Raw genomic sequence first — 27,919 nt, 5'->3', positions numbered from 1 at the left:
ACAGCAGCAGGAAGCCCGGGCACGACGGCCGGTTTCTCTGGGGCAGGGGAGGCTCCCGCACAGACCGGGAACTCCCCCGCCGGGCCGGGCCAGACCTGCGCCCCAGGGAGCCCCCGGGAACCGGGCTGCTCCCCCCAGCGCCCGGGGCGGAGGTCAAACCCCCGGGGGTACCTGGGGAGCAGCGCCGGGCCCCGCCCCTGCCGCCCGGGACCCCCCAGCCCGGCCGGGCAGCACCGCGCTCCCGGGGCCGGGACGGGCGGGGAGAAGCTCCCGGGGCCCGAGGCTCCCCCGCCCGCCGGGCCCTTACCTGGGCAGCGGCCCGCTCGGCCATGGCCCCCCGGGCGGGGCTGCTCCCGCGGGCCCGGCCCGGCCGAGCCCCGCTCCCGCTGCGGGCTGGGCAGAGTCCCGGCGCCGCCTCGCCACGGGCCGGCCCCGCTGCCGGGCGCCGCGCAGTGCATGCCGGGAGCGAGCCGCGGTCTCGCCCCCCCCCCCAAGAGAAGCGCCTGACGCGGAATCCGCAGGGGCGCCGCGAGCGGACAGCGCCGCCTACAGGGCGCGGCGGAGAACGCAGCTCGTGGCCCGGAAGGTTCAGCCCGAAAGGCCGCGTCCATCCTCCCCTGCTGTGCGAGCCCCGCCTCCCCCCAGCACCAGGCGGGGGTGACCCTGTAAATATAAGGGATATTGATTCAGAGATTTTAACCCGCCCCCAGGGTCCCCTCGACTGAGCTCCCGTACTAGCCCTTCCAGTGCACCCCTCACCGCCCTGCAGAATCCACACCAGAAAGAAATCCCCTTAAATAGGGACAAAAAGAACAGGAGGACTTGTGGCACCTTGGAGACTAACACATTTATCTGAGCATGAGCTTTGGCGAGCTACGGCTCCCTTCATCAGCTGCATTCAACCGCGGGTCAGTAAATACCTGGCCCTAGGGCCAGGGCCCAGGCTGGGGCAGTGAAGACAGATCACACGCGGAGCAAGCCCCCGCCCATCGCCTTCGAAGGGTCATGGAGAAGTAGGGTTGTGCCAACCCTCCCAGATTGTCCTGGAGTCCCCAGGAGTTAAAGATTATGTCACGTGAGGAGATCTCCAGGAATTCGTCCAACCAAAGTTGGCAACCCTACAGAGAAGATCAGGGGCCCAGATTTGCTCTTATGAATAGTGGAAAGACTTCAGTGGGGCTACTTCCGAACCCAGCCCTACCTGCTCCCTCGCAAATAAACCCACATTCTGCAGCATGGGCCCTGGATCATGCAGCAGCTTAGTTTAAATTATGAAGTTACAGGCCAGATCCTCAGATGGCGTAGAGTAGCCTCGCTCCGTTGACTTCAGCTTAACTAGGGTGACATACACCCAGTGAGGAGCTGGGCCTAACTTTTGTTAAATGAGCTGAATATGAAATGATCGGTGCAAGAGCCTGCATGTTATTTATTTTGATACTGAGCACAATTTATGTTGCCCCCACATTTTCAGCATTCAGTAGGCCCTAGATTTTTATATCAACAATGACTCACTGCATCATTGAAGTTGTCATGGGGGAAAGATTCAGGCAGCTGGGAATTGGAGGATTAGCACAAATGGAGACATTAGAGGCAGTTTGGGACTGTAGGATAAGCACAGTAGTTTGATGTTTCTGCTAAAATGAGTAGCAGACACAATGGTTTTTACATTTGAATGACCACTGTTAGGATCCAGAGACAGCACCCTATACAGATGTATGGGGTGAGTGGTTTCAGACAGTCTGCCAACACAAGAAAGCCACACCACATGAGTTAGGTCAGGTCTACACTACAGACCTATATCAGTCTAACTATGTCACTCAGGGTGTGAAAAAATCCACCCCCGGAGCCATGTAGTTACACTGGCCTAACGCCTCGCGTAGACAGCGCTATGTTGGCATGAGAACTTCTCCCACCCCCATAACTACTGCCTCTACAGCAGGGGTTCTCAAACTGGGGGTCAGGACCCCTCAGGGGGTTGCGAGGTTATTACATGGGGGGGTTGCGAGCTGTCAGCCTCCACCCCAAACCCTGCTTTGCCTCCAGTATTTACAATGGTGTAAAATATATATACACAAGTGTTTTTAATGTATAAGGGGGGTTGCACTCAGAGGCTTGCTGTGTGAAAGGGGTCACAAGTACAAAAGTCTGAGAACCCCTGCTCTAAAGGAAATGAATTAACGACACCAATGCGAGAAACTCTCACATTGGTGCTAAAGCACTACAGTGGTGCACACAAAGACAAGCCCTTACATTCAGTTCAAGTTTCCAAGGTTATCTGGGCAATCATAAGACCTGCAGCCATAACCTGAGTAAGTGAAACACCAGATTCTGAAACACATGCTCTGGTTGGCTGGTTTTGGATTACCACAGCATTATAGGCCTTAACTTTTACCAACTCATAACTATGATTTCAATAGGACTACTCAGACTTAAAGTTACGCACCAAGACATGACGCTTTGTAGATAATTTCAGGTGCTTATTTTTGCTCTCCGATTTGTAACTATTAGGTGAGCTATGGTTTTGGATTGAAATGTGCTGCTTCTCAGATACTGTCTTGAAGACTGAAGTCTGAGACAAAAGAACTGCCTTTCCAGATGAGACCAGTTCTCCATCCCCGTCCAGGGGTCCATCTCCGACAGCGACCAGTACCAGCTCCTTCAGGGGAGCAACAATTTCCATAGTGGAAGCTTCTTCTTAATCCCAGGCAGTTCGTGACAAGCTTATCCACTGGCACCTTGATCATTGATTGAGGCCTGTAGGCTCAACCAGAATATAAATAATAAATTGGGGAGGAGGGAGAATAAATTCCCTGAAACAAGAGAGTGTTTAGATCCCTTATATCTTGTTATCCTAACAAGGGTAACTGTGGCTGTTCTCATTATCTGTATAAGCATTGAATCATGCTTCTGGAACCCTACTAAGAAACTGGCATTGACAATATCTTGTGGCAGAGAGTTCCACTGGCTCATTATGTGTTGTGTAAAACAGAATTTATTTTTATCAGGTTTAAATTAATTGCCTTTCAATTCACTTGATCCCCTCTTGCTCTTGTTTATGAGACAGGGAAAACAGGAGCACCCGATTACCTTCCATGCCATTTAACTCAAATACCAAAAACAGATGGGGGAAAAGAGCACTATTAAATATTTACCATTTTCACTCTTTTAGTTAAGTGCTGACACAACTCCCAATCTACATGTCTAGCTCTTCCAAAAAGACCCCTACAAAAACAGGGAAGACTAAACTTGACGTCAAGCAGGAAAAAGAAATGTTCTTTGGAAACTAACAAAAATCTTTCAGGTCTTTTGTATACATCACCATAAAGAAATGTAAGAGGGTGCACACCTAATTCTTCTATCCCCTTTGCAATTCACCTCTAGGAATGCTGTGTTTTTACCATAGCCCTCCAAAGAGGCCCATCTGGTTTTTGTAGTCACCACACCCAACCCTCACCACAATGGACAATTACTTTTTGAATCAATAGGTTTTATGTCCATTTCACTTTTGTTACAATTTTTTTTATTAGAATAAATGTCAGACGGACAATGTTACAGGACAGATTTGTCATCCAGGTTACAAGACAAAAGAGGTACAGAAGAAAGGCAGACAAGAGCTTTGCATATCCATTTCAAGACAATTAGGATGCAGACTATATACAGGCCACCCAGTAACACCACCTCATATGGTACAAAAAGCGAAACCAGAATGGTACCCAGCACTAGTAGAGGGGAAGTAAGTAACCTGGTGTTATTGAACCACCAGTGTGAGTGGAAGGGGTGAGGGGGGTATCAGAAGCAATATACACTTACTTAAGAAAACCTGTGCCATTTCTGTACCACCACAAACCTGGAATTTCCATGCTCAGAGTATTTATGAAACTGCTCCCAAACCGTAGCATCATCGGGAGAATCGTTGACGCTACCCAAGTTCAGCTTCTCAGTGTTCATAACAGCCCATTATTCCCCGCAAACCATTCATGGTGGGGAAGGATCATCAGCCATTCCCACCAGTGAGCGATGACGGAGTTTAGCTGCCATTATACACGTGAGAACGTAAGTCCCGATAAAAACCCACACAGAGAGACGGAAAGAAAAAACCCCTAAACAATAAAAATTCGAGGACAGGACAGGACAGGCGCAGCCCTAATGTTAAGATTATCGTCTGAACCTTGGACCAAAAGAAACCTATATTGGAGGAGAGCCAGCAAAGAAGGGCTTCTGCGCTGCAGGACAGCGACACCTTCCCGCTGGAAGGGCAGGTATTAGGACACAAATCTTGCAGGAACAGCTGATGAGATTTCAGCCCCATTGAATCTAACCTAAACCCTAGCCCTGACTCTGCTCACCGGGATCCAGACATGCTTCCCCGCCAGCCCTAGCCCAGCTCACCCTGAACTGTGGGGCAGGCTTGCGAACATTCTGTCTGATGCTTTTAGAAGTCATTTCGACAGCAAGGTGGCGCATACAGATAGCACTGCACAGACCTAGACTCGGACGCTGCCCCAGGGAGTTTACCAGCTAAGTAGGACAAGACACGGCACAGGAAAACAGATCGGGTGTGGGGATTATTGACTAGCAGGAGGAGGAAGGGGCAGGGGTTGCTCGGAGAGGAGAAATGGCTCTGTGCAGATGAGAACAGGGAGACCATTCCAGGGGTGTGGGGGGAGCATGATCCTGAGAAGCGGAGGAGTCGGGCAGACCTAGGAAGAAGGATCTGGACTCAGCACTCCCAGGTTTTTACCAGGAAGGTGCCAGGTATTTGCCGAACCACAGCAGTTAACCCTTTCACGCATGCAGATTCCTTCAGGCTCTGGCAAGCTAATGCGCAGGTTTTACACCACTTGCCCTTCAGCATATCCTGCCTCCCCTGCAGTGTCGAGTGAGCAAAGAGGGAGTCTGCCGCAAGCACTGCAATCTCGCACACTTTAGTCAGCTGGTGTGGAGCAGAGATCAGACGCTCTTCACAGGTTTGTCCAGGGAGCCTGCGGGAGGATGAGATGCCGGGGGAGCAGCCCTTTAGACTGCTGCCCAATAGGGTCATTTACAATTGGACAGGAACTGCCCCACCCCACCCACACTCCAGCCCTGAGGCCTACCAAGCACAGGGATGAACTGGTCTGGACATAACGTGCTAGCTACAACCTAGTCCCCATCCCACTCCTTGGTGTTTTCCCGGTCTCCAGTCTTCGCCCTGGGGAAGCCTGCTCTGTCTGGTCTGCCCTCTGCTGATCCTGTGGTGGCATCGTACCTGGGAAGACAGCCCTGCACTTTGCACGCTGGCAGGGCGTCCCAGTCTTGTGGCTCTGTAGACGCATGTGGAAGCTGGCCCTGACCTTGTAGCTCTTCTTGCAGACGGTGCATTGGAACAGCCTCTCCCCAGAGCACGCTCGCTGGCCATTGGGCAGACGCTGCTTCTGAGCAGACCTCAGCACACTGGCAGGCCCTCCCTCTGGCCTGGAGCTGCTGGCCCGCACAGAGCTCGGCGAGGCAGCTACAGTCCTTGCCACGCTCCATGCAGTCCTGGGGATTCTCCTTCCCATGGCCCCACTGGTGTCTGAGGAAACTCCCCTTCAGCTGGAAGCTCTTCCCACACACTACACACTGGAACGGCCTCTCCTCCACGCGGACTTGTCGGTGATTCAGAAGGAGCCACTTTCGGCTGTAGGTCTGCTCACAGCCGGTGTATTTATACGGCCTCTCCCCAGTGTGGCTTGCATAGTGTCGGATGAACTTCAAATGGCACCGGAAGCTCCTGGCACACTCGGTGCACTGATAAGGTCTCTCTCTGGAACAGCTCCTGTGCTGTTTCCCAAAGCTCACTTTCAGCCGGAAGCTCTTCCCACCCTTCGTACACGTGATATACGGCCTCCCTCCCGCGTGGCTTGCCTGATGGACGAGGAGAGGGTTGGTGCCACCCAAATCTCTTCCACCTGAAATCTGCTCCCCCAAGACAGTGCCTGCCAGGCTCCTTGTCGGCGTTAGGGAGTCGCACTGACCCTCCCAAGCTGTTGTAGCAACCAGACTCTGGGAAACACTTTCCCCTGAACTTCCCAACAGCATGTCACGCGGCTCCAAGTCTTCAGGATCTTCTTCATGTTCCTGCACCTCTGTTTTAATCACAATCACCTCATCTGCAGCAACAGAGAGAGAATCAGCGACATCACTCCCTTTGCCTGCGTGAGCGAGAGAAAGCCACCTCTGCTGATTCAGCCATTCAGTGACTCAATGCAGAAAAAACTAAACCTGTCAGCTTATTGAACGTGGCCGATAAAGTAGACAAGGGGGACAGTTTTCAAAAGAGCCTAGGTGGCTTAGGAAACTTAGTCCCATTTTGGAAAGTTACTAGAGACTTTTGAAACTGGAATTTAGGCGCTTTTGAAAACTTTACCCAAGATAAATAATGAGTGCATGCACACACGATCTAGGGCCCGATTTGAAAATCGGCAGAGCAGCCCCCTTCCTGCTCAACACTTCTGAAAATCAGACCATTAGCATCTAAACTGAGAGAGGAGATTTCTGCCCTGAAAACTTGTCTGTAAACGAGAAGCTTCACATCTTTGGGTGGAGCTCTGGGAAAAGGGTGTATTTAAGTACCGGGAGTATGAAGGGTCAGCGCTGAGTCCAGAAGGTCTAGACAACTGGAGAGCAAAAACTATCTAGTTAAGGTTATAATTCTATTCCCATTATAATCCTATTTTCAGAAACTCAGTCTTCAAAAGTTACCCTTTTGCCCCGAAACTTTTCATATATGGTCTGAAACCAAAGGAGATTTCCTTCCCCAAGTTTGAGTGACATTTGTCTGGACATTTATAGAAAAATGTAATTAACCTTCTCAGTTTTGTAATTTTGCTGCTGATATTGGCGCTTAGTAGTATCTTAAACTTGTGGGGTCAAATTCTCAGCTGGGATAATCGTCATTCCTCCATTGACCTTGATGGCGCTCCACCAATTTACAAATTTCACATGTGGCTAGTCCTTAGTGAGGAATAACTGCTTGGTACACGGGGGGAGGGGTATTTTAAACAGTAAAGTCATAACGCATAAAAAGTGTTTTTTGTAAACGTGCTGTAAAAATCAGGGATTTGGAGCAATCAAATTTTTGAATTGCTTCGCTCCAGCTCCACTCCGGCACCAACAGTGATTGCTCCAGCTCTGCTCCAGCTTCGCTCCAACCTCTGACTCAAATTCATTTTTAACTAAATAAAAAAGTGCATTCTGTCATTTTGAAAAAACATTATTTTTATTCAGACTTTTAAAACCATTTAAATATCAACAATGATACAAACTAGAATCATTCATAATTCATTCTGTAAAAAATTATTGCAGCAATCAAGTCGTCTTTCACATCCTGACGCAAACCATTTAAAATTAGCTTTAAAGCCGAAAACAGTTGCTCTACACCAGATTGAGTTGTTGGCATGTTCGAAGCAATTGTAAAGTCAGAAGGAACAATTGCGATCATCTCCTCTGACTGCCTATATTCCACTACAGGATTTCCCTGAATTAACTTCTGTTTCACATACAGCAGCTCTTTTAGAAAAACATCCAATCTTGATTTAAAAATTGTCAGTGATGGAGAATTCACTACAACACTTGATAAATTGTTCCAATGGCTAATCACCCTCACTGTTAAAAATTAGTGTCTTATTTCTAGTCTGAATTTGTCTAGCGTCAACTTCCAGCCACTGGATCGTGTTACACCTTTGGCTGCTATAATCATAGGACCACAGGGTCAGAGGGGACCGCAAGGATCATCTAGTCTAACCCCCTGTCAAGATTCAGGATTTGTTGTCTTTAAACCACCCAATACAGATGGCTCTCCTGCCTCCTATTGAAAACCTCCAGTGAAGAAGCTTCCACAACCTCCCCAGGTGTCTGTTCCTTTGTCCTACTGTTCTTACACTGAGGCAGTTCTTCCTGAGATTTCATCTGTCTGCTCTGCCGCAGTTTTAACCAGGGATTTGGAGCAATCAAATTTTTGAATTGCTCCGCTCCAGCACCAATAGTGACTGCTCCAGCTCCGCTCTGCTCTCCGACTCAAATTAATTTTTAACTAAATAAAAAAGTGCATTCTGTCATTTTAAAAAAACATTTTTATTCAGACTTTTAAAACCATTTAAATGTCATCAACAATGATACAAACTAGAATCATTCATAATTCATTCTGTAAAAAATTATTGCAGCAATCAAGTCGTCTTTCACACCCTGACGCAAACCATTTAAAATTAACTTTAAAGCCGAAAACAGTCGCTCTACACCAGCTTGAGTTGTTGGCATGCTCGAAGCAATTCTACAGGCAGCCTGAATGCGGTGTGGGTAGCTGTGAATGGCCTCAAAAACAGACTTAACTTTCAGCCTACCAATAGACTCCATCGCCTCACAATCTTCCCGAAAGTTGCTCTCAAATAACGCTTCATTACAATTATGAATCGCAGAAACTCGCCGGCGTCTTTCTTGTTTATCCAATTCCTTTTCGAAGGCGTCATCATCTGAAGAATTCGTGCTTGAATTATCTCCATTTCCCTGTGATGGTTGAAGACGTCTCAGGGATGGACGCTCGAACAAGTTCAGAGTGGAGACGGAAGTTTGAGAACAGCTTGCTATTTCTGAAGGATGTGAACTTTCCGAAAACGCAAATTCGATGGTTGAGGACTCCTTTTGTTGTGTTTTGTTTTCTTCAACCTCTTTCGCCGAGTTCAAATGTAGCAATAGATTTTGTTTTTCGAGTCGGCGAGCAATATCAAGGAGCCCTTCCTTTGCCTTTGGTATTTCCCTTGAGGTAAGAAGAATCCGATACCGTGGGTCAACATAAACTCCAGCAAGGAAATGAATATTGTCAAAAAGCTTCTCTTCACGTTTCTGCATGGAGGATAGAATTCCTTCTGCAATTTGTCCACCATTTTCTTGCAAGAATTTTGACAGTTTTCGCCATTCCTTCATTAAAACTCCCGGGGTTACATCGACGGCTTGAAGATTCACGGTTGTTTGGTTTGGCTTTGCCAAGAGGTCTCGCAGGTTCTTCACTTCGTCCCATTCAGCTTTTGTTAACTTGAGTTCTCTTGTTCCAGCAGCAGCCGTCACTTGTTCACAGTAAGATTGAAAAACGAGAAGCCGATCAATCATCGCAAATGTTGAACCCCAGTGAGTCACAGTATCCAATGATTGAGTTACCCCATGTAGATCAAGCAGAACACTTTGAATACTTGGGGTTCGTAGTTTGACAACGACTTGTCGAATTTTTGCCAGAAATTTCTTTGCATGTTCTTTGTTCAGGCCATCCCAGATTGCCAGCTGAAGAGTGTGAATACCACACTTCATCAGTTGGACTTTTGAGTCGTCCTCATGAAGCCATGTTGGAAGTATGAGGCTGGGGTCATTAACCCATTGCGCAGCAGCATCCCTGTTGAGTTCGATTTCATCCATTCCTTTAGTGCCTTCATCAGGCAAAATAGCTTCAGTTCTGTCCACATCCGTGTTCTCAGAGGTAGAAATGGTTTCATTATCCTCGCTGAAATTTTTGACGGCACACGTCATGTTTGCTGCATTGTCAACGCAGATGCTCAGCACTTGCATTTCACTGATCCCAAATTTTTCTAAAATAGCTTTTACTTGACTTTTCACGTACGAAGAATTGTGCTGCCCTTCAGTGTCGATTATGTCCAAGGTTTTTACCACAGCTTTATCTTTTCCTTCTTCGTAGTACTGAGCACTGATTGCAAGGAAATGTCTGTTTCCATGGGTTGCCGCATCCATTTTCAGGTAGCACAGTTTTTGCTCCAAAGCTTTCTTGAGCTCTTGGCGACCAGACTCAGCTGTGCTGACAACTAAATGACGAACCGCATCGTGCCCCGTCGAAACGCCAAGCTGCCGACCCATTTCACCTGCAATTTTTTGGAATCCTTTGTTCTTTAGCCTGAAGGTAGTGAGCGGTGTTGAACTCAAGCAAACCATTTCCATCAGCCCTTCACGGAAAGTATTGGCATCCATGGTGACTGTAACCTTTGAGGACTTCAAATATGAGTCAAGTTTTGTTTGCTCAATTTTGGGTTTCTTTTCAGATGAAGCTCCACAAAAAATCTTTTCTCCGGGAGTTTTCAAAGATCCAGATGGACGTCGTTTAGCCGCATCAGTTTTCTGTTTTGCCTCATCTTCCTGGTCCTTTTTTGTAACCAGAGCCGCATAGTTTTCAGGATGGTTACGTTTTACATGCCGCCAAAGGTTGAAACTTTTCACGGCACTTGCTTCACTTGTCTTGAAGCTACATGGTTTGAGCTCGCCATTCACTTCCTTTTCCACCTTGCACGTTGCCGATTTCTTCTTTGCTTTTCGCAAAAGCCCAGATTTGGGGTTTTCAAATTCAAAAGTAAAGACGTCGTTGAGATCCTTTTCCGTAAATCGGCTATCAATCATGGGGGGCAGATTTGATTTTTTTGTTGAAGCCCTGGCCAAATCTTCTTGTGCTGCTACCGCATCCAAAGCTTTCTTGTTATGATCTTCGAAAAGCAATGAACAAAAGCATTACATTTTTTTATAATGTACCTGCTTGTGATATCTTAACCACTTAAGGTACTTCAAATTTATTTTGGATTTTCTGGACAAAAAAGTGATCGCATTTTCTTTTTACACAAAATTACTACTAAAGTATATTTTAATATTTTAACATGTTTCTTGCAGTTTTAATGAAGTAAGAAGTATTTTTAATATACATAATATACATTTTTATTTATAAATTGCAAGTTAGTTTTTCTTATGAAATTTTGCTGTAAAAATATTCAAAATATTTTACAAGTTTTTAATTAATATCTCAAAAATGCTTTAATATAGATATAGCAATGAAATGTGGTACGTGCCGTAGCGTTAGTACGTGCTATCACTGTTCTACAACATTAACTTTTGGGAAGTAACGAGGCTACACATTACAAGGCTGAAAATAAACTTTAACAGGAAAGCGGATTCAAATTGCAAGCACAGTCCTTTTAGTAAAGAAAGCAAATTTTTGGAAATTTTTGCTTCATCAGCCTGTATAGATTATACAAGATAGAGCAAATAACAGGTTCAATCTTGTATGATGTTTCCAGCCTGATGAAGGAAAAACATATTTCTGAAAATTTGCTCTTTTTACTAAAAGGACGGTGCTTGCAATTTGAATCTGCTTTCCCGTTAAAGTTGATTTCCAGCGTTCTATCATACAACAGCATTCAAATAACATTATTTAAACCACAGGCGTCGTGAACTGGGGGGACTGGGCCAATTTTATTTAATATTTTTTAAATCTTCGACTGTTTAACAGATATGACCCTGGAATATGATTTAACGCTAAAACATCATTAAAACGGTACTCTTAATTTATTTTGTATAACTAACCGTTTCCGAGAAAACTGTTTAAAAATTTTAATCTGCTTAGATGCTTAGAATGATACAAACAATTTTACTTATTATTTATTTTTCAACTTTGGAACCATACATTTTAAACGTAATAATAAAAAACAACCAAAAATTATTAACTTATTATGGAACATAATATTACTGCTCATAGCCAGGGGCAGTCAACGACAAGCCTTTCTTGAAATATGAAATAAAAATGACCAACAGCCAGTTCGGGATGCCTACGGTTTAAATAATTTTGGATAATGTAATATGATACCACATACTAATGCTAAGACAGACATAATTTCATTACTTTATATTAAAGCATTTTTGAGATATTAATCAGAAATTAACTTTTCATCACCTCCTTGAAGGAACTGTAACTCCCTTAGGAAGAATTTTAGGACACATGTTCACAGAAACGTTCTTCTTAAAATGACCTAAGGATTCACCCCCAAAGTTGTGTTGGACATTTTCCAATCACTCTGGATATATCACAAAAATCACTCCCAATTTATGTAAAAATGTTTACTGTATATTTATATGCTGCACACGACTTTTTCAGTAGATTTAAAATTACAACCACCAAAAGACCGTTGAACAGATGGCATATACAATAAGTCCGCCAGAGTGATATGGGAGCATGTACAAATGTACCAGTAACGGGAGCCCATGTGAGAAATTAGCTTAAGTGATTAATATCTCTTGCGATATCTTAATATATCAATAAACAAAAACATTATTTTTTTTTGCAATATACCTGTTTGCGATATCTTAAATGTTGCGTCTTGCGTCACACTTTTCCGTAATCGCAGCACTCAGTGCGTCTCGTTGATCAATGCTTACAAAAGAAGTATCAACACATACTAATCTAACTAATCTACGCGAGTACGTACTCGCCTAACCTCGGCACAAGAGTGGGAGCAGTCTATCAGACATCCGGCAACACTGCAATTATCTGATTCTTTAATAAAACATATCTCTAAAAAACTTGGTAATTTTGTATCTGTACATTAAATCTTGATTTCGGCCAAAGTGAGAAGAACTGTGACATATTATGTAAAGTAGGTGTTAATATCAATTGTTATACAATCTGAAACTTTTTGGCACCTTTAGGACTTTCTTGCTGAATATCATTCATTTGGATTGAAAATGAAAAAAGAAACTGGAGCAGTGGAGCGGTCAAGATTTTCTGTGCTCCGGCTCCAGGCAAAAACCTGCAGCTCCACTGGTCCGTGCTCCAGCTCCGGGCTCCACTCCAAAGCCCTGGTAAAAATGTCTATTAGTTAGTCCGTGATTCAATACAGCTGCAAAGTTTACACTGTGCCACCCTGTCCAATACTGCTGCTAGGCACTGGATATATTTACTGAGTGCTGCGAACGAACAATGCACGGCGTTGCAAAAACCCGCCAGACACATCTCAATTGCAGCACAGGTAGCTTCTCCCTCCTCCCCTATTTTTTCCCTCTTTTCTGTCTTTTAAAAAGAAAAGTAAAAAGAAATTAAATGCAAAATAAATCTTGTGTTAATGCAATGCTCGGCTCAGAGTTTTGAACGAAGAATTATGGGTAAAGCAAAAGTGAAGATTCTGATCATGTTAACTCAACTACATCATGCGACTGTCAAGCTTAGGAAACAGCATTTCTCTTGTAATCGTTGCATTTGGACAGTGTCAAGATTGCAAATCGTCTCCTGGATTTGAGGAAAAGAGGATTTCCAGCTATTTCACACCCTATCAAAGTTGTTACAATCCATCTCACCTGCGCAGAGCTCTGTATGGATTTGCCTTTCCTCCGAGACCTGCATATCCTGCACACTTGGCTCTTCCTCGACGTCCCTCCGGCAGGAAGCATAGCGTGCAGAAGCTTGGCACCCTGTTCACGACAGACAGAGGAACGCATTGCTTTTCTGATCTCCACAAACACTATACAAGGAAATGTCAACTGATCGTAACCCAGTGCTGTTTCTGGGCTGGAGGAGACACACATTCTGATTGGCTACAAACATTTCACTGAAGATCCACAGGAAATAAATGCAGAAGGGTTCAGAGCCAGGAGAACTTGAGATTGGTGGAAATCCAAAGGTGATGGCTGCGTCCATAAAGGGGCAGGTGGTACCGATAGGCCTGGGCCTAGAATGGAGCTGTACAGAACAGCATTGCCCCAGGCTTTGCTTCAGGAGAGCTCCCTGGGAGTAGAGTCTGCACCAGCCCTTCGGCGGGAGCAGCGTGCACTCCTCTCTGTGGCTGGCCAGCCCTGCTGGTAGTGCGGAAGTGGTGGGGGAGAGGGGGTAAGGACCTATGTTGTCTCCTTTTGGGGGTACAGCTCACTCGGGACTAGTAGGGAGCAACCTCAGCACTAAGGACTGCAACTGCCAGGATAGGAGAAGGCTCCTTGCACTATAATCTCTTTCTCATCTGTACGGGGACCAGCCAGAGTCTGGACCAAAAGTTTTACTGGATTTCAGTCACTGTTTGGGCAGCTTAGCCCATCACTCACCAGCGTAGGGGTCTGTAGAGAGCGCTCCTTCCCCAAAGTGTTCCTGATCCTCGGCACAGGACTGTTCCTCTAGTTTAATCCACGATAAAACGTCACAGCCAAAGACTGTATAATTGGTTCATGGAAAGAGGTAATAATAGATGCTGTGTTTTATTCTTATATCTCACTGACTTATTCTGACGAAGCATCTGATGCGATTTTAATCTGAACACACAAGGGCTAAACTAGAAATTACATCATGATTGGCCATCCCTTTCTATTAAGTGCTGACATAGGCAGAGATTAGTCACCAAGACAGTTTCACAGAGAACGGGAGACTTTGGAAAGTGTTCTCATATCTCTTGACTATGTAACAAGTGCTTTAGTGCAGTGATGGATGCTGTAGAAATATAAATAGATATGGTAGAAAATGTTCCAAGGGCCTAGCTACTACAGCAATGGACACACTAGGAATACCCAAGGTGGACGGAAAATTATACAATCTGTAGAAGCCAGCAAAGGTTTTGTTGGAAGGCTAGTTTCTCTTTCTTTAAGATCAGCTGATATCCGGAGAACGCTGACACAGGTAAGTCCAAAGGTGGCCACTTGGTATAACCACACGTGCAACATTACAGAGCTTTAGGTCATTGTTAAAAATCATTTATATAGTGCTGCAGACTCTAGACAGCACATCAAACCACGCTGAAGTATTCAGAGTCATAGATTTTTAATGCCAGAAGGGACCATTATATTTTGTTTCACCTGCATAATGCAGGCCAAAAAAAATCACCCAATAATTTCTGCATCAAGCCCTAACTTTGGTTTGAACTACACACTGGCAAAAGGGAAGGTATAGGCGATCTTGGTGATATAAAAAACAAATTTATTTGAGCATAAGCTTTTGTGAGCTACAGCTCACTTCATCGGATGCATCCGATGAAGTGAGCTGTAGCTCACAAAAGCTTATGCTCAAATAAATTTGATAGTCTCTAAGGTGCCACAAGTACTCCTTTTCTTTTTGCGAATACAGACTAACACGGCTGCTACTTTGAAAAAAGACAATATATAGGTATATACAAGCACATGATAAATGGCACAGGTACAGATAAGGAGATCATAGAATACATATGGCTTGATGCGATCAGTACAGAGTGGGAGTATTACTAATGCCTTAGCTAAATTAGAAGGTACTGTACAGGTATAGATAAGGAGAGGTTGAATTGAGTTGGTTTGTAGTGGCTACAACAGCCTGCCCACATTTCCTGGTTGCTGTTATCTTGTGCTAAGCTTTCATTTAAAGAACAAACAAACAAATTAAAATTCTGGCGCTTATGGTTGCCTGCCGACTGAATTTAATCAACCCAATTATATCTGCTTGAGTGTGCAAACAGCTTGAAACAATAGCTCAGAAAGATACACACTGCTCCTATTCAGATTGATATGGTGTTGCCCCTGGAGCCTACCGATGGCAACTTGAACTCCCAACATTTTAAACTTTCACTGCTGATCGAAGCTCACAAGACAAAAAAGAGGAAGTATCCCATAATGAACTGAGTCATCCATTGTGGAGTCACAGAACGGCAAAGCTTGGGCTGGAAATGGGTCTTGGGAAGAATCCCACCACCTTTTTCATCTCCGATCACACGGTGCAAAGGGATATAAGGAGATGGGTATTTGGAGGTAAATATTTCTACCCATTCTCCTGCATTTTGACTGAAGATCAATAACTTTCCTTCCACCAAACATGTTAAATGCAGAGTGGTCAGCGCATGCATGCTGTTAGGCAGTGGTAGAAAGCTGGCACTAGATACGGGATACTGTAAATTGAGGTAAATCGATTACTCCTTCACCATTACCTTCATTTTGCTGTCAATCAATGTGTCTATTTCAGAGGCATTTATTTTACCCTACTGATATGAATGTCTCTCACTTTTTCCTCTTCACTAACTCACAACTCCAAGCACAGTTTGAGAACAGCTGTTCAGCAGGCAACCAAGGGATTGATTTGGTCTGACTCTGGGTGTTCCAACAGCTTTAATTTCTTTTAGTTGCTGAGGCCCAAAGATGAGCCACTGTCAACTTGCAATAGCAGGCAACCAACCAAAAATATGTAAGTCGAAAAGTGTGGTTTATCTTGTTATTGTTGCATTCAGTTAGTGTCTGGCTTGGACAGAGGCAGATTTCCAGCTTTTTACTTCACTCATCCCTGTGTAGAGGGACAGCACAAGCCCAATGGGACTTATGTGATGTCTAGCCTTTGTGCAGGTGTCCTGTCTGAAGAAGTGAATTCTACCCTTTGGAATGGTTTCAATCCATTACTGACCTGTGCTGGGGTCTGCAGGGACACCTCTTTCCTTAGCATTGCCCTGTTCCCCAACACACGGCTCTGCGCCTTGTTCGGTCTGGCACCACTGGCCAGGTGCAGCAACGGGAGAGTCTGCTCATGGGGGGGCGGAGGGAAAGAAGAGAGAATTCCATTATGTTTATCTAATATCTATTTAGCTGCTGGCAACACATTAAAAATGTCTGAAAAGCTAGAACCACCGAGGTTCACAAGAACTTTGGTTCTTGCTTTGCCCTTCCCATGCCCTTTCTAAATCGTTTTAATCCATTACTCACTGACGCACGGCTCAACAGAGATTTTCCTTTCTTCAGAGTCCTGCAGATCCCCGATATACGGCTCCTCCCCTCGCTCTATCCGGGACAGGATGTCAGGTTTAGAAACAGCATAGTCTGTTCATGGGAGATGATATTAGGTGGGATACAGTAGGATGTTTTATTCAGATCACTTACACAGGGATTATAAGGATCCTTTCAACTGTGATATTCATTAGCTTTTTTTTTTTTTAAAATCACATTTATAACAAATCAGTTTCAATGAAAAGTAGAACCTGGTTTACTTAAACCTTGTCTAGTGAGGGGCCAATCCCGCAGGTGCTTACTACCAAGCACAGGACTTCTGGCTGGTAGTAGGCCCATTAGCGTCCCCAGTCATCACTGTTATTACCTGCAATATAGTAGCACCTAGAGGCTCCAAACAAGATCAGGGCCCCATTGTCTCTATTGCCCAAACGTTGATTCTTTTCACTCCCCATGTTATGGATAATGAGGCTGGGATGAATAGCCTGGATTCATCATACAAACTGCTGACATTGCTCCAGAGAGGCCCGATTCCAGGGAAGCTCTTGGAGGCTCTTTCACTGGAGGAGGTTAATTCTGTGTTCTCCTTTGGGAATGACTGAATGGCTGCTCATTTCAAGGTTTGACACCAGAGCCTGAGTTGGACTGTGGGATGGTGTTTACTGTGGGGGATGTGAAGAGATCATTGAACACCCTCCTCCTACGTTCCTAGCAGCGGCTATGAGTTGGACTCTAATTTGGTCCAAGCGTTCTTTATACCATACAGTCATTTGAATAAGGGGGAAAAGGTCCCTATATGGAAGGGTTATTGTAGGTCAATTTAGCATATTACTCAAGAACAGAGCAACTCCACAGGGACCGATGCATGCTCATCGCATCACAGCTACACTGTTGAGGATGGAGGACACCAGAATGCCAAAGCAGCTGTGGAATGGAAAACTGGAAGCAGGTAACCGTACACGAGGCAGCCAGAAGAAACGCTTCAAGGACACACTGCAGCATAATCAGAAGCAATGCAACATTGCAGCTGGGAGCTGTCACAATAGACAGATCGCGCTGGCGAGCAGTCAGGGATGGGGTTACTCAGATCTTATCCTGAGGCGCTGAGTCATACACAGCAGCAGATTCAGCGGGCACAGAGCATAATCCCTTCCTCAACACTGAGCTACATATGCCCTCGATGCGGAAAGGACCAACACACTCACATCGGCCTTTTCGGCCCCAACATAACACTGTCATCAGCCTCATCTGCGGTCACCAAGGGCAACAACAATTCCTCAAGAACGGTGAATTTTAATTAGCTATTCTGTCGCTGCCTACACAAAATCAGCCATGTTGGGGGGAAACCCACAATACCAGTTAAAACACTGTTCCTTCTCCCATGCAGACGGGACCACCAGTGCTAACTATTTTATGCTTCCCCAGGACCTGCAGGAGGAAGTGCACCTGCTTGGGGTTTATATTACCCTGGACTTGACTCTTCAGTTGTTTCTCTTTGGATATATTTTTCATCAACAGCTGACATGGAAACTAGCAACTTTCTGTATCTAGATTGAATTTGAAACGTAGATCCCACTGTGCTTCTAGTATGGGATAAGAGGAGGTGGTGGCCTTAAGCCCAATAGTGTATATTTTGGTATTTCTTCCACAGAAGGATGTGAGGAACTTGAGCTATCATAAACATCTGGAAGACTAATGGCATTGTCCCAGCACAAATCAAAGGAACTGTGAGCAGGAGGAAACCCAGTCCATGAAAGATCTCACCACTTCTAATAAAGGAGTGAAAACTGATCCTTACCCAGTGAGATCAGGGTCTCATAATTCCCCTTTATGGTGTTCTTGTAAAGCTCCTTCTGCCATTCATTCAAGCTCTTCCATTCCTGCTCATTGAAATAGACGGAGATGTCATCAAATGTCACCGGTACCTGAAATTACAAGGGGGGAGTCACTCACCACCTTCTAATTCTGTCACACCCACCTTTTTATGTTAACTCTAAGAATGTTTTAAAGTTAATTTAATTTGAGTTTAGCCAGAATCAAGATACCATGGGCCAGATATTCAGCTCGTATAAATCAGCAATACTCAACTGTCTTCAAAGCAGCTATGCCTAGTTAGGCTAGCTGAGGATCTGGCCCCATACAGGGGTCAGAGTTTGCAGCTTGACATTATTATTATTTAACGTGACAGTAGGTCCCAGGGGCTCCAGTCAAGATCCATCTCTATTGTACTAGGTGCTGCAGAAACACAGGAGAAGCAGAGAGTTTATAACAGATCATCTTTGAACATGCAGATTTAGGGAAATGTTGGACGGCAAACATTGCAGTTTGGGAGTCTTCTGAATCTGGGGTTTGGTTCTGTCCATTGTAGCAACAGGATGCTTCAAAGCGGAGCTTTGGTTCATGCCCATCTCTAAATTAATTGTTCATAAAAGAAAATCTAGACACTGAGCTCCTCTATTAGTTCACAGAGCGAGCAATGGCACCCCCATCTTTACCGTCATCTGGAAGGATCACATTTACAGAACCGGGTCATTCCACGTCTGCAGCCCTTCGGACGCTGGCTTTTCCATCTGCCAACCAGGGGACCAGCTAGGGCTAGTTGTGCCAGGGGTTTCCGTGATGGGATGCCTGTCTGCAGAGAACGTCTGAGCCCATAACCACCCATCCACTCCCATGCAGGATAATGGGAGTTTAATCAAGTAAAAATGATTCACTTTGCAATCTGCAGTTTACACATCTTTGATTTCCCAGTGAGAAGGGTCTAACTACCACTGACTGAACAGCTCCAAGGAACCATAATCAGCTGACAGGCACAGTAAATGCCAGCCAATAAGGTGCACTAACTAGGCACATATGAATGGATTGTTTTCACAGTGTTGGAATTTCGTAACATTAAATCTGAGTAACACTGACATTAACCGGTCTCAGCGGTTCCCATTTGCACCCTCTCTTCATGGGTCCGTCTATACAGTTCTCTCCCAGGTGCAGCACAGTTTCTGCAGGCACACCGGTAAGCAGACGGGACAGCGTACCAGAGAGAGGCACAGCAGGGTTCATTGCAAGTGGGTTTCACACACAAAAGAAAAGTTTGAGTGTGGAAAGTCCAACCTCTTCCCGGCTGTTAGGCTAATGCGAATCGCTCAGTTGGTATCTGGGATGAGAGGGTAACATTTTGAAATGCACAGGCCCAGTGGGCTTTGCCTATGAGAGGTGCAGAGTGTTGCAGAAGAAGGCTCTAAAATGGCAAAGAGGCAGCGGGGAAAGTCGAAAACTGAAAAGGGGTGGTAAGAGCAGACAGGAAGGATAGTCCAGTGGTTACAGCGCTAGGCGGGGTTCAATTCCTGTTCTTCCATGAATATCCTGTGGAACCTTGGGCAAATCTCAGTCTCCCTGTGCCTCAGATTTACACCTGGGGATTACAGCCCTGCCCTACCTCACAGGGGTGTCGCGAGGATAAATACATTAAAAGATGGGGAGGCACTCTCATCCAGCGCCATATAAGTATCTAAAACAGACAGATAGTGAGGGGTCCTTCTCCCTTCTCTGACTATGAACTTTGGGCTTCTGTCCTTTCCTTAATCTGGAGAGGTTTTTCAAGATGTTAGATTTGTTCTTCCATTCCCTCCCCTTTCCCCCAACTGCTCCCATCAGCACGACAAGGGAGTGGGGTGAAAGTCATCTAACTAGTTCTGATCAGCACAGGGGTTGGCTCAAAAAACCCTCTGCCACCCCATCAAATCTGAGCACTTTTAGAGCAGCAAAGACAAGGAAAGAACGAGCCTGTGAAAAAAATCCCTTGTGTATCTGGTAATAGAAGGGACTTACTTAATAAACCTTTTAACATGGTACAGCCCCTTCCACATGAAGCACTAAAAATGCTTTACGAATACTGGTGGCTTAAGCCTCACGTACCCCTGTGAGGAAGGTAAATATCATCCCCATCTTAAAGATGAGGCTCAGAGAAGTTAAGAGGCATGTCCAAGATCACACAGGAAGTTTGTGGCAGAGCTGGGAAATGAATCATAGAATTATAGCGGGGTAGGACTGGAAGGGACCTCAGTAGGTCATCTAGTCCAGTCCCTTGCACTCAAGGCAGGGCTAGATAACAACTAGGCTCAGACCTCGATTCCCAGACCTGTGTATTAACTACAAGACCATCCTTTCTACTCTATGCTGACTTCTGCCTCCTTAGTGCTCGTTGAGATGTGCTGTGACAATGCTTATTTTCCTAGCTCATCGCTTTGACCACATCACCCTCCTCTCTGCATCCCTCCACTGCCCATCACATCAACAAGAAACGTCTCCTTGTCTGTATCCCCCATTCCATCTCATCCAACACTTCTACCGTAGATTCCTTGGGAAAGGGACTGTCTTTTTGTTCTGTGTCTGTACAGCACCTGCCACAGTAGGGTCCTGGTCCGTGACAGGGACTCTTAGGCATTACCACCACACAGATAAAACTAGTTACCTTGGGCACCTCCCCGTTAGTGCCTGGGGGGAGCCTCAGGATCCAGAAGTTCCTGTTCTTCAGCAGGTTCTCCATGTTCTCCAGCCTCCTCTGCAGCAGCCCATACTCCTGGATCAGAGTTCCCAGCACGGCCCACTTACTCTCCAGCTGGTTCCCAAACTCCACCACAGTTCTCTCACAACCTATTAGCTTTTTTTCAGCCATCCACATTCTCCCTTCCAGACCCAGCAACCGCGTGGCATGAGAATCTAATTTCCTCTCAACAGCTTGGACTGCGGCTAGTACAGTCTGAAGGGAAGCCTCTGCACTTGGAAGTGGTGTTTCTTGTACAGACGTTTGCTCAGGGAGGACCGGTGCCTGCAAGGCGGCAAGGACCTGCGGTTCCACCTCCCATTCATCAGCCTGTTTCAAGGACAGAAAATGAAAACAGAGTTGAAGTCACGTTCCCTATCGGCAAAGTTAGCTACAAAGAAACAGGACAAGCAGCCGCTCACATGCAACAGGCCGCCCAGACTGTTCAAGGTTGCATCTTTATCATCATCGGCTCACATTCCAGAAGTGATGGTTAAAAAGCTGCTGACATTTTCATTATAATCCTCATTTATAAGGGTCAATGGGAATGGTATTGAACTGAAATGTCCCATGCATCTCGCGTTTTGTCCTAATTTGTTTGAGAAAAACTGCAATATAAGGCAAGAGCTTTTCTAATCACGTTCATTTACAAACAAGAGTCAATCACTACAACAATCTTATGAGAAGAGAATTAATGAGCCTGGCATGAGGTCTCCTTGCCACAGGGCCCCAGAGACTCCCAGGGGATGAGCTAGACGGGGAATTCCCTGCGCGAAGAGACATACTTGCACTAGCTCTAGAGAAGTGTAGTGTCAGCTGTGAGTGGCAGGAAGCACTAGCCGTTCTGAGGACCACACGGCCCAAGTCCAGCGGCACACGCTCGGGGCGGCTCGCCTCCCCCACTGCTTGCACCACTGCAACTGTGTCTATTTTTAGCATGTTAACTCGATCAGAGCTAGTGCAAATATGCCTCCTTAAAATGGGAATCAAACAACCAACTCCAAGTGTTGACATATCCTGGGTCTCTCGCTCTCTCTTATGGCCCATCTGCACGCCAACATTTATCCCATCAGGAGATGGTGTTATATTCCAGCAGTGACCAGACAGGATAGGAACAAACTAACTGTACAAAATCGGTGCTCCAGTCTGTACAAACTTAAATTTCACAACACCCCAGGTAGGTAGGTAGGTAGGTAGGTAGGTATCCTTATCCCCAGCATTCAGGTGCAGAAACCATTTTAGAAATGTTAAGCAACTTGCACCAGGGCAAAGAGTAAATGTGTCTGGACCAACATTTGAATCCACGTCCCTTTCTTCTCCTCATGTCCTTGTCACGAACTTGATGTTTTTCCAGAACTGTCCCCAAATAATATCTAATGCCCTAGATCACCATGCTTCCTAGGCAAATCATTTCACTGTGTCCTAGCTTTCCTCTCAGTAAATTAAGATCTCCTCAGTCATCAAATTTACTTGGCTTCCCAAATAAAGTATGATTATCGCTGTTTTTACAGATGGGAAAACTGAGACCTGCTGGGGATAAGAAACTTGCCTCAAGAGCACTGTGGTCCAGCAGTTTAAATACAGGCCTGAGCAACAGGAGAGCTAGATGTGTGAGAACAGGAACCTCCATTGATCACCTCCCCAGCTAGACAGAAGACTGCAGTGAACCAGGCTTACAAAGCACTAGAGAAGCGTGAAGGATTATTAAGGCCAGTCAGTAGCAGACATGGAAACAGAGTTCAGGGGTCACAGGCCCGTGCCCATTTCTCTGGCCCTGCAGAGATCCTCCAGGTTGAAGTTTCATTCACCTCTTTTGTCTCAACCAACTTTTCCCCCAAAAAACTGCTACATTTTTCCCAAAGGTTTCCAAAATCTAAAACCAGCTCATTCCCCACATAAAGTTTGGCAACAAATATTCACCCAGTTCTAATCCCAATACTTTGCATCTCTGCAGCACCTTCCCTTGGAGGATCTCAAAGCAATTTACAAACACAGACACATTAAGACTCATAACCACCCCAGGGAGGCATGAAGTATTATTCCCCATGTAGAGATAGAGAAACTGAGGTTAAGTGGCCTGCCCAAAAATCACATAGCAAGTCAGTACAGAAGTGGGAACAGAACTCCTGACTCCTGGCACTCAATCCTTTGCTTCAGCCAAGGAACTGTTCTTCCTCTCAATATAAACACATAGTGTTATTCATCAACCAACATTTAGGTACCTCTTCGATGATTTTTTTCCGGAAGGCTCCTCTTCCTTTTGGTTGCGATAGGGACTGTGGGTTCCCATTCATGCTCGGGCAGACGTTCAGAGTCGGAACCGCTGTTTTGGTTAGAAGCAACCGCTTTCCAAATTCTAATTTTTTTTGCGTCACGCTTGAAATGTCAAAGCACTCGTCTGTGAAGTGCGCAGAGCAGATCAGTGAGCGGTCGTGTCCCCCTCTCCAGTCTGCTCTCTTCATCCGAACAAATCTGTCCCAAAGGCTCCTAACGTGAGGGTCTTTTGGAAATTTGAACAAGGATACACCATCTTGGGTGGTGTTGGAACACCTGGCCACTACGCAGCGAGCTGGCATGGTTTGTAACGTAAAATGTTACTACGTTACAATGTCACTAGCAGGCAAGTTCTAGAGATTCCTCCAGCTGATCTGTTAGAAACCTTTGAAGGCTCTTTCCTAAGTAGCTCTGGGAGTTGGTTGCATCCCTGGTCTCCCAGTACAGTTCTGACACTGTAGCTGTTCGGTGTAATGCTCGGAATCCAAACAAGCGAGAACACTCCCTTCGTCAAACTCCTTGGCTTTTTATTTGAATGACACCTAAAAAGCAGAGAGAAAACCCTCTCATGCACATAACTATAATGATATTGTGTAGCCACATCAGGTGCATGTAAAAATTCAGTTACTTATTTTAAATAAAAAATTATGCAATGTTTTACGAGCCTGGTTTTGAAAAGTTAGGACTGGAACTGCACATACGAAATAAGTGCACAATTACAAACACACCGTCCAGGTAACTGCACATGTATATGCCTGGTTCTGGTCATTTCCATTCCTTTCCCAGACCGGAAGAAGAGCTCTGGCTGGCTCAAAAGCTCGTCTCGCTCACCAACAGAAGTTGGTCAAATAAAAGATATTACTGGACCCACCTTGTCTCGCTAATATCCTGGGACCAACAAGGCTACAACCACACTGTACACAACATTGGCAGTTACGCGGTTTGTGCACACAATCATGACAACTGCATGTGAAACTTGCACATCTAAAATTTTTCGACATTGGGCCCAACCTGTTCAAACTTCTGCGCTCCTCCCCTACCAATGTTCATCCCTGCACATCAAAGCACTTTAAGAACAATTGATGCATTTTCAAAATCCTTATGTGAGAAATAAGAATCTATTACCACTCCCATTGTACGGCTTCTGTGTGCCAGGCTGTCAGGGATGAAATGACCAGTGCTTCATTTGTGCCAGGGCTTGCCAGAGCTGAGCCCTGGCACCCCTAGGCTTAGGAGTTCATAGTCCCAGCACCTCTGGCTTCGCCGCATCAGTTACGAAAGTCAAAAAAATTGCTTAAGCTCCGGCACCTATTTGCTTGAGCCCCAGCTCAGCTTTCATTACAAATTAAGCACTGGAAATAACTCACCCAAGTCAGTAGGAAACTCCGAAATAGAATCCAGGCTGCTTGACATTAGGTAACCCTCTGGCACTGCAATGAGCCTCCTGTGTAAAGCGATGCTGGTGCCCTGTTAACACGCTCTGCAGCCAAGCACCTGCAACCGCCAGGCCCTGACTACCACCCTCCAGGATGCAGCGAAGCAGGCACACGCTCCAAAGGCCACCTGAGGCAGGCGAGCAGAGGCGCTAAGAACCAGCCACAGCCCAGGAATCAAGGCATTTCCTTGCCAGCCTTCCCCCTGCCCGGCTACACAGTCCTGGCAGTGCTAGGCCCGCTCTCGCTAGCGCTAGGAAGCGGGGCGCTAAGAGCTGCACCCGGGGCAGGGTGACCAGAGAGCAGATGTGAAAAATCGGGACCGGGGTGGGCGGTAATAGGTGCCTATATAAGAAAAAGCCCCAAATAGCAGATGTCCCGATTTTACAGGGACAGTCCTGGTCACCCTAGGGCAGGGTGCCCCCAAGCCTACGCCCCCCGGGCTGGAAGTCAGGACGCACCCCGGGAAAGGCAGCGCTCCCCCGCTGCTCCGCTCTGCGCCCGCATTCGGAGCAGCCGGGCAACGTGTAAACGCCCAGCCCGAGCGGTCTGGAGCCAGTCCCTGCGGGGAGCCGGGGGCGCTGGGCACACGTGCCCCGGCTCTGCAGGGGGCCCGCGGGCCAGGCACCGGGGCTACGTACCGCAGCGCCCCTGCTCCGGGCCCTTACCTGGGCAGCGGCCCGCTCGTCCATGGCCCCCCGGGCGGGGCTGCTCCCGCGGGCCCGGCCCGGCCGAGCCCCGCTCCCGCTGCGGGCTGGGCAGAGTCCGGGCGCCGCCTCGCCACGGGCCGGCCCCGCTGCCGGGCGGAGCGGAGCGAGCGCGGCCCGGAGGGAGGGAGGGAGGGAGCCGCGGCCTGGCTGCCGGGAGGGGCCGGGAGCGGCGGGGCGGGGCCGGCGGGGAGCGGGGCGGCAGCGGCCCCTGGCGGGGGAAGCTCGGCGTCGGCCGCGGCTGCCGCTTTGATGCCCTGCAATTGTTGTTAGCGGCTGTAACACACGTGTCTAGGGGGCAAAGCCATGACGGCATGGGCGGGTCTTTAACTGAGGGACCCCGGTCGCCCTCCGTGCAGGGGAGAGTTTTAGCACCTGTGGGTGACAGAATAAAGGGGCCCACTCCCCCCCTTCCCTGTGCCGGTCTCTATCAGCCTGAACTCACCTCAGACAGGTTTCAGAGCAGCAGCCCTGTTCAGTCTGTAGTCGCAAAAAGAAAAGGAGTACTTGTGGCACCTTAGAGACTAACCAATTTGTTTGAGCATAAGCTTTCGTGAGCTACTGCTCACTTCATCAGATAGAGAGTCTCCCCTGCTCTTTTCTCCTCCCACCCCATGAGTCATGGCCTCCAGCCCAGATCCCCAGATCCTCAGCAATTAGGAGCCTTTGAGGATCTGGGCTCTCCTCAGGGGAGCTGGGACAGTTTATATCGTGGGGATGCTGGGAGCCATGGAACCAAACTGTAAACCCTGTGTGTGATGGAAACCACTTCCAGCCAGGGGATGCAGCTGCACCCCTAGTTCCAGCACCTATGGCCCTACTCCTCCTTTTTCCCTTCTCTCCAGGCTCTCATCCTCCCACTCCCCCTTTTTCCGCTGCCACACCCATCCCCTCTCTGGCCTTGGTTTCCCTTCACTCCAGCCCCAGCAACAGGCTCCCTTGTGAGTAATTTGCTGGAGGCACCAGTGTAAATGGACAGCTACATTCCACACCCACAGAGGCTTCTGAGTGGTCTTCGGGTGTCACATCAATGGGTGACTAAAACAAATGACAGGTTTCAGAGTAACAGCCATGTTAGTCTGTATTCGCAAAAAGAAAAGGAGTACTTGTGGCACCTTAGAGACTAACCAATTTATTTGAGCATGAGCTTTCGTGAGCTACTGCTCACTTCATCGGATGCATACTGTGGAAACTGCAGAAGACATTATATACACAGACACCATGAAACATCTAAACACCATGAAATATCTAAAGCTATTACCAGCAGGAGAGTGGGGTGGGAGGAGGTGTTGTTTCATGGTGTCTGTGTATATGATGTCTTCTGCAGTTTCCACGGTATGCATCCGATGAAGTGAGCTGTAGCTCACGAAAGCTCATGCTCAAATAAATTGGTTAGTCTCTAAGGTGCCATAAGTACTCCTTTTCTTAAAACAAATGAGCGGGTGGGTCGGTGGAGAAAGCACAAGGTAACCGTGAGAAGTTTATAATTAGTGGAACTAGCAGCATTCGCAGCTGCTTAGCCATTGTCAAGTATTTTGTAAGCAGCCCTGCATGGGTGAGTTTTAATTAGTTTTTTTTTTTAAACCCTTGCTGCACTCCAATAGATTTCAGACCGGCTTGAACCTATTTGACTGTTAAAATACTCACTGGCTCAGAGAACTGCTCATGTCCTCTGCAGTTTGGACTATGGGATGGGTGGTCGTGTGTTTAACATCACCCTCACTTAAAATGTTTCTTTAGTGAAAAAGTGGCTAATCTCAATAGTGCAAAATAGCCCAACTAAGGTACATTTAGCAGATTACTGCAGCAAAACAATGCATGTACAGATGCACTGAAAATACAATTGAAAGGCAGCACAGCGTGTATGCCAGTTCTGACTCAGATCAGAGTTGTTCACACGGCAGCCATCCAGCAATGGACTGGCAAATCTTAATTGAGATAAACTGGTTCTACTTATTAGCCTGAAGCAGTATGTTGCTCCCACAACATGCTTCCATCCACAATGTTTCATGTTTATTGGAACAGGCACAGTTCCAATTGATACTTTCCATGTTTTGCATCAGGAAGAAACAAGATAAATTATATTCTAAAGCCCTAAACGTCTAGGTAAGATCTTTACTGTCCTTTAGAAATAAAACTTAGGGATAGCAGAAATCACTTTAGTTATCTTTAGAAATCACAAAGTTAATATCAAATGCTTCAAAGACACAGGTTATTAAATATACCAACCACTCATTCACTATGTGTTAAAAGAGGTTAAGAGCTAATCTCCATTAGCTCTGAATGGGCTGATGAGGTCCCATATACTTCCTTATTTTCTGTTAGGTCCAATGAAGTCTCTGCCCTCCATGTAGCAAGATACAGGTTATCACCACAGTGGATTCTTAGCTTACTGGGCTATATTAACATTATGCTTACCCACAGATTGTCAGAAGGCGTGTATGACAAGAAAAATTAGTATTGTGGTCATTTACAGGTTA

At 46.3% G+C, this 27,919-nt stretch overlaps 2 protein-coding genes across 6 annotated transcripts in view; both read right to left on the bottom strand.

The window, feature by feature from the left end:
* Window positions 1–3,497: 3,497 nt before the first annotated feature.
* On the bottom strand, window positions 3,498–7,333 carry LOC119565453 (zinc finger protein 551). The gene has a single exon (XM_037891409.2). The coding sequence runs from the start codon at window positions 6,058–6,060 to the stop codon at window positions 5,143–5,145; it is 918 nt and encodes a 305-aa protein (XP_037747337.1). The 5' UTR covers window positions 6,061–7,333; the 3' UTR covers window positions 3,498–5,142.
* A 742-nt stretch (window positions 7,334–8,075) lies between these two features.
* The window catches only part of LOC102934043, an 85,633-nt gene continuing 65,789 nt past the window's right edge, over window positions 8,076–27,919 (bottom strand). The window contains exons 1-10 of one of the 5 annotated variants that reach the window (XM_043541789.1): window positions 25,401–25,614; window positions 24,667–24,862; window positions 23,248–23,841; window positions 20,954–21,355; window positions 18,284–18,410; window positions 16,465–16,578; window positions 16,169–16,282; window positions 13,867–13,971; window positions 13,129–13,242; window positions 8,076–10,493 (exon numbers count right to left, since the gene is read on the bottom strand). In XM_043541789.1, the coding sequence (XP_043397724.1) occupies window positions 8,149–10,493; window positions 13,129–13,242; window positions 13,867–13,971; window positions 16,169–16,282; window positions 16,465–16,578; window positions 18,284–18,410; window positions 20,954–21,355; window positions 23,248–23,601 (3,675 nt within the window). In that variant the 5' untranslated portion in view covers window positions 23,602–23,841; window positions 24,667–24,862; window positions 25,401–25,614 and the 3' untranslated portion in view covers window positions 8,076–8,148. Of the gene's footprint in view, window positions 10,494–13,128; window positions 13,243–13,866; window positions 13,972–16,168; window positions 16,283–16,464; window positions 16,579–18,283; window positions 18,411–20,953; window positions 21,356–23,247; window positions 23,842–24,666; window positions 25,347–25,400; window positions 25,615–27,919 lie in introns of those variants that run through there. The other 4 variants (XM_043541788.1, XM_043541787.1, XM_043541790.1 and 1 more) reach the window with 4 other exon arrangements.

The sequence above is a fragment of the Chelonia mydas genome, chromosome 2 (genome assembly GCF_015237465.2).
Source record: "Chelonia mydas isolate rCheMyd1 chromosome 2, rCheMyd1.pri.v2, whole genome shotgun sequence".
Taxonomy (NCBI): domain Eukaryota; kingdom Metazoa; phylum Chordata; order Testudines; family Cheloniidae; genus Chelonia; species Chelonia mydas.
The sequence above is the reverse complement of the archived record's forward strand: the minus strand, read 5'-3'. Positions and strand labels throughout refer to the sequence as shown.

Excerpts from the sequence above, each read along its gene's own strand:
- LOC119565453 (XM_037891409.2), bottom strand. The coding sequence starts at position 6,060 with ATGCTGTTGGGAAGTTCAGGGGAAAGTGTTTCCCAGAGTCTGGTTGCT.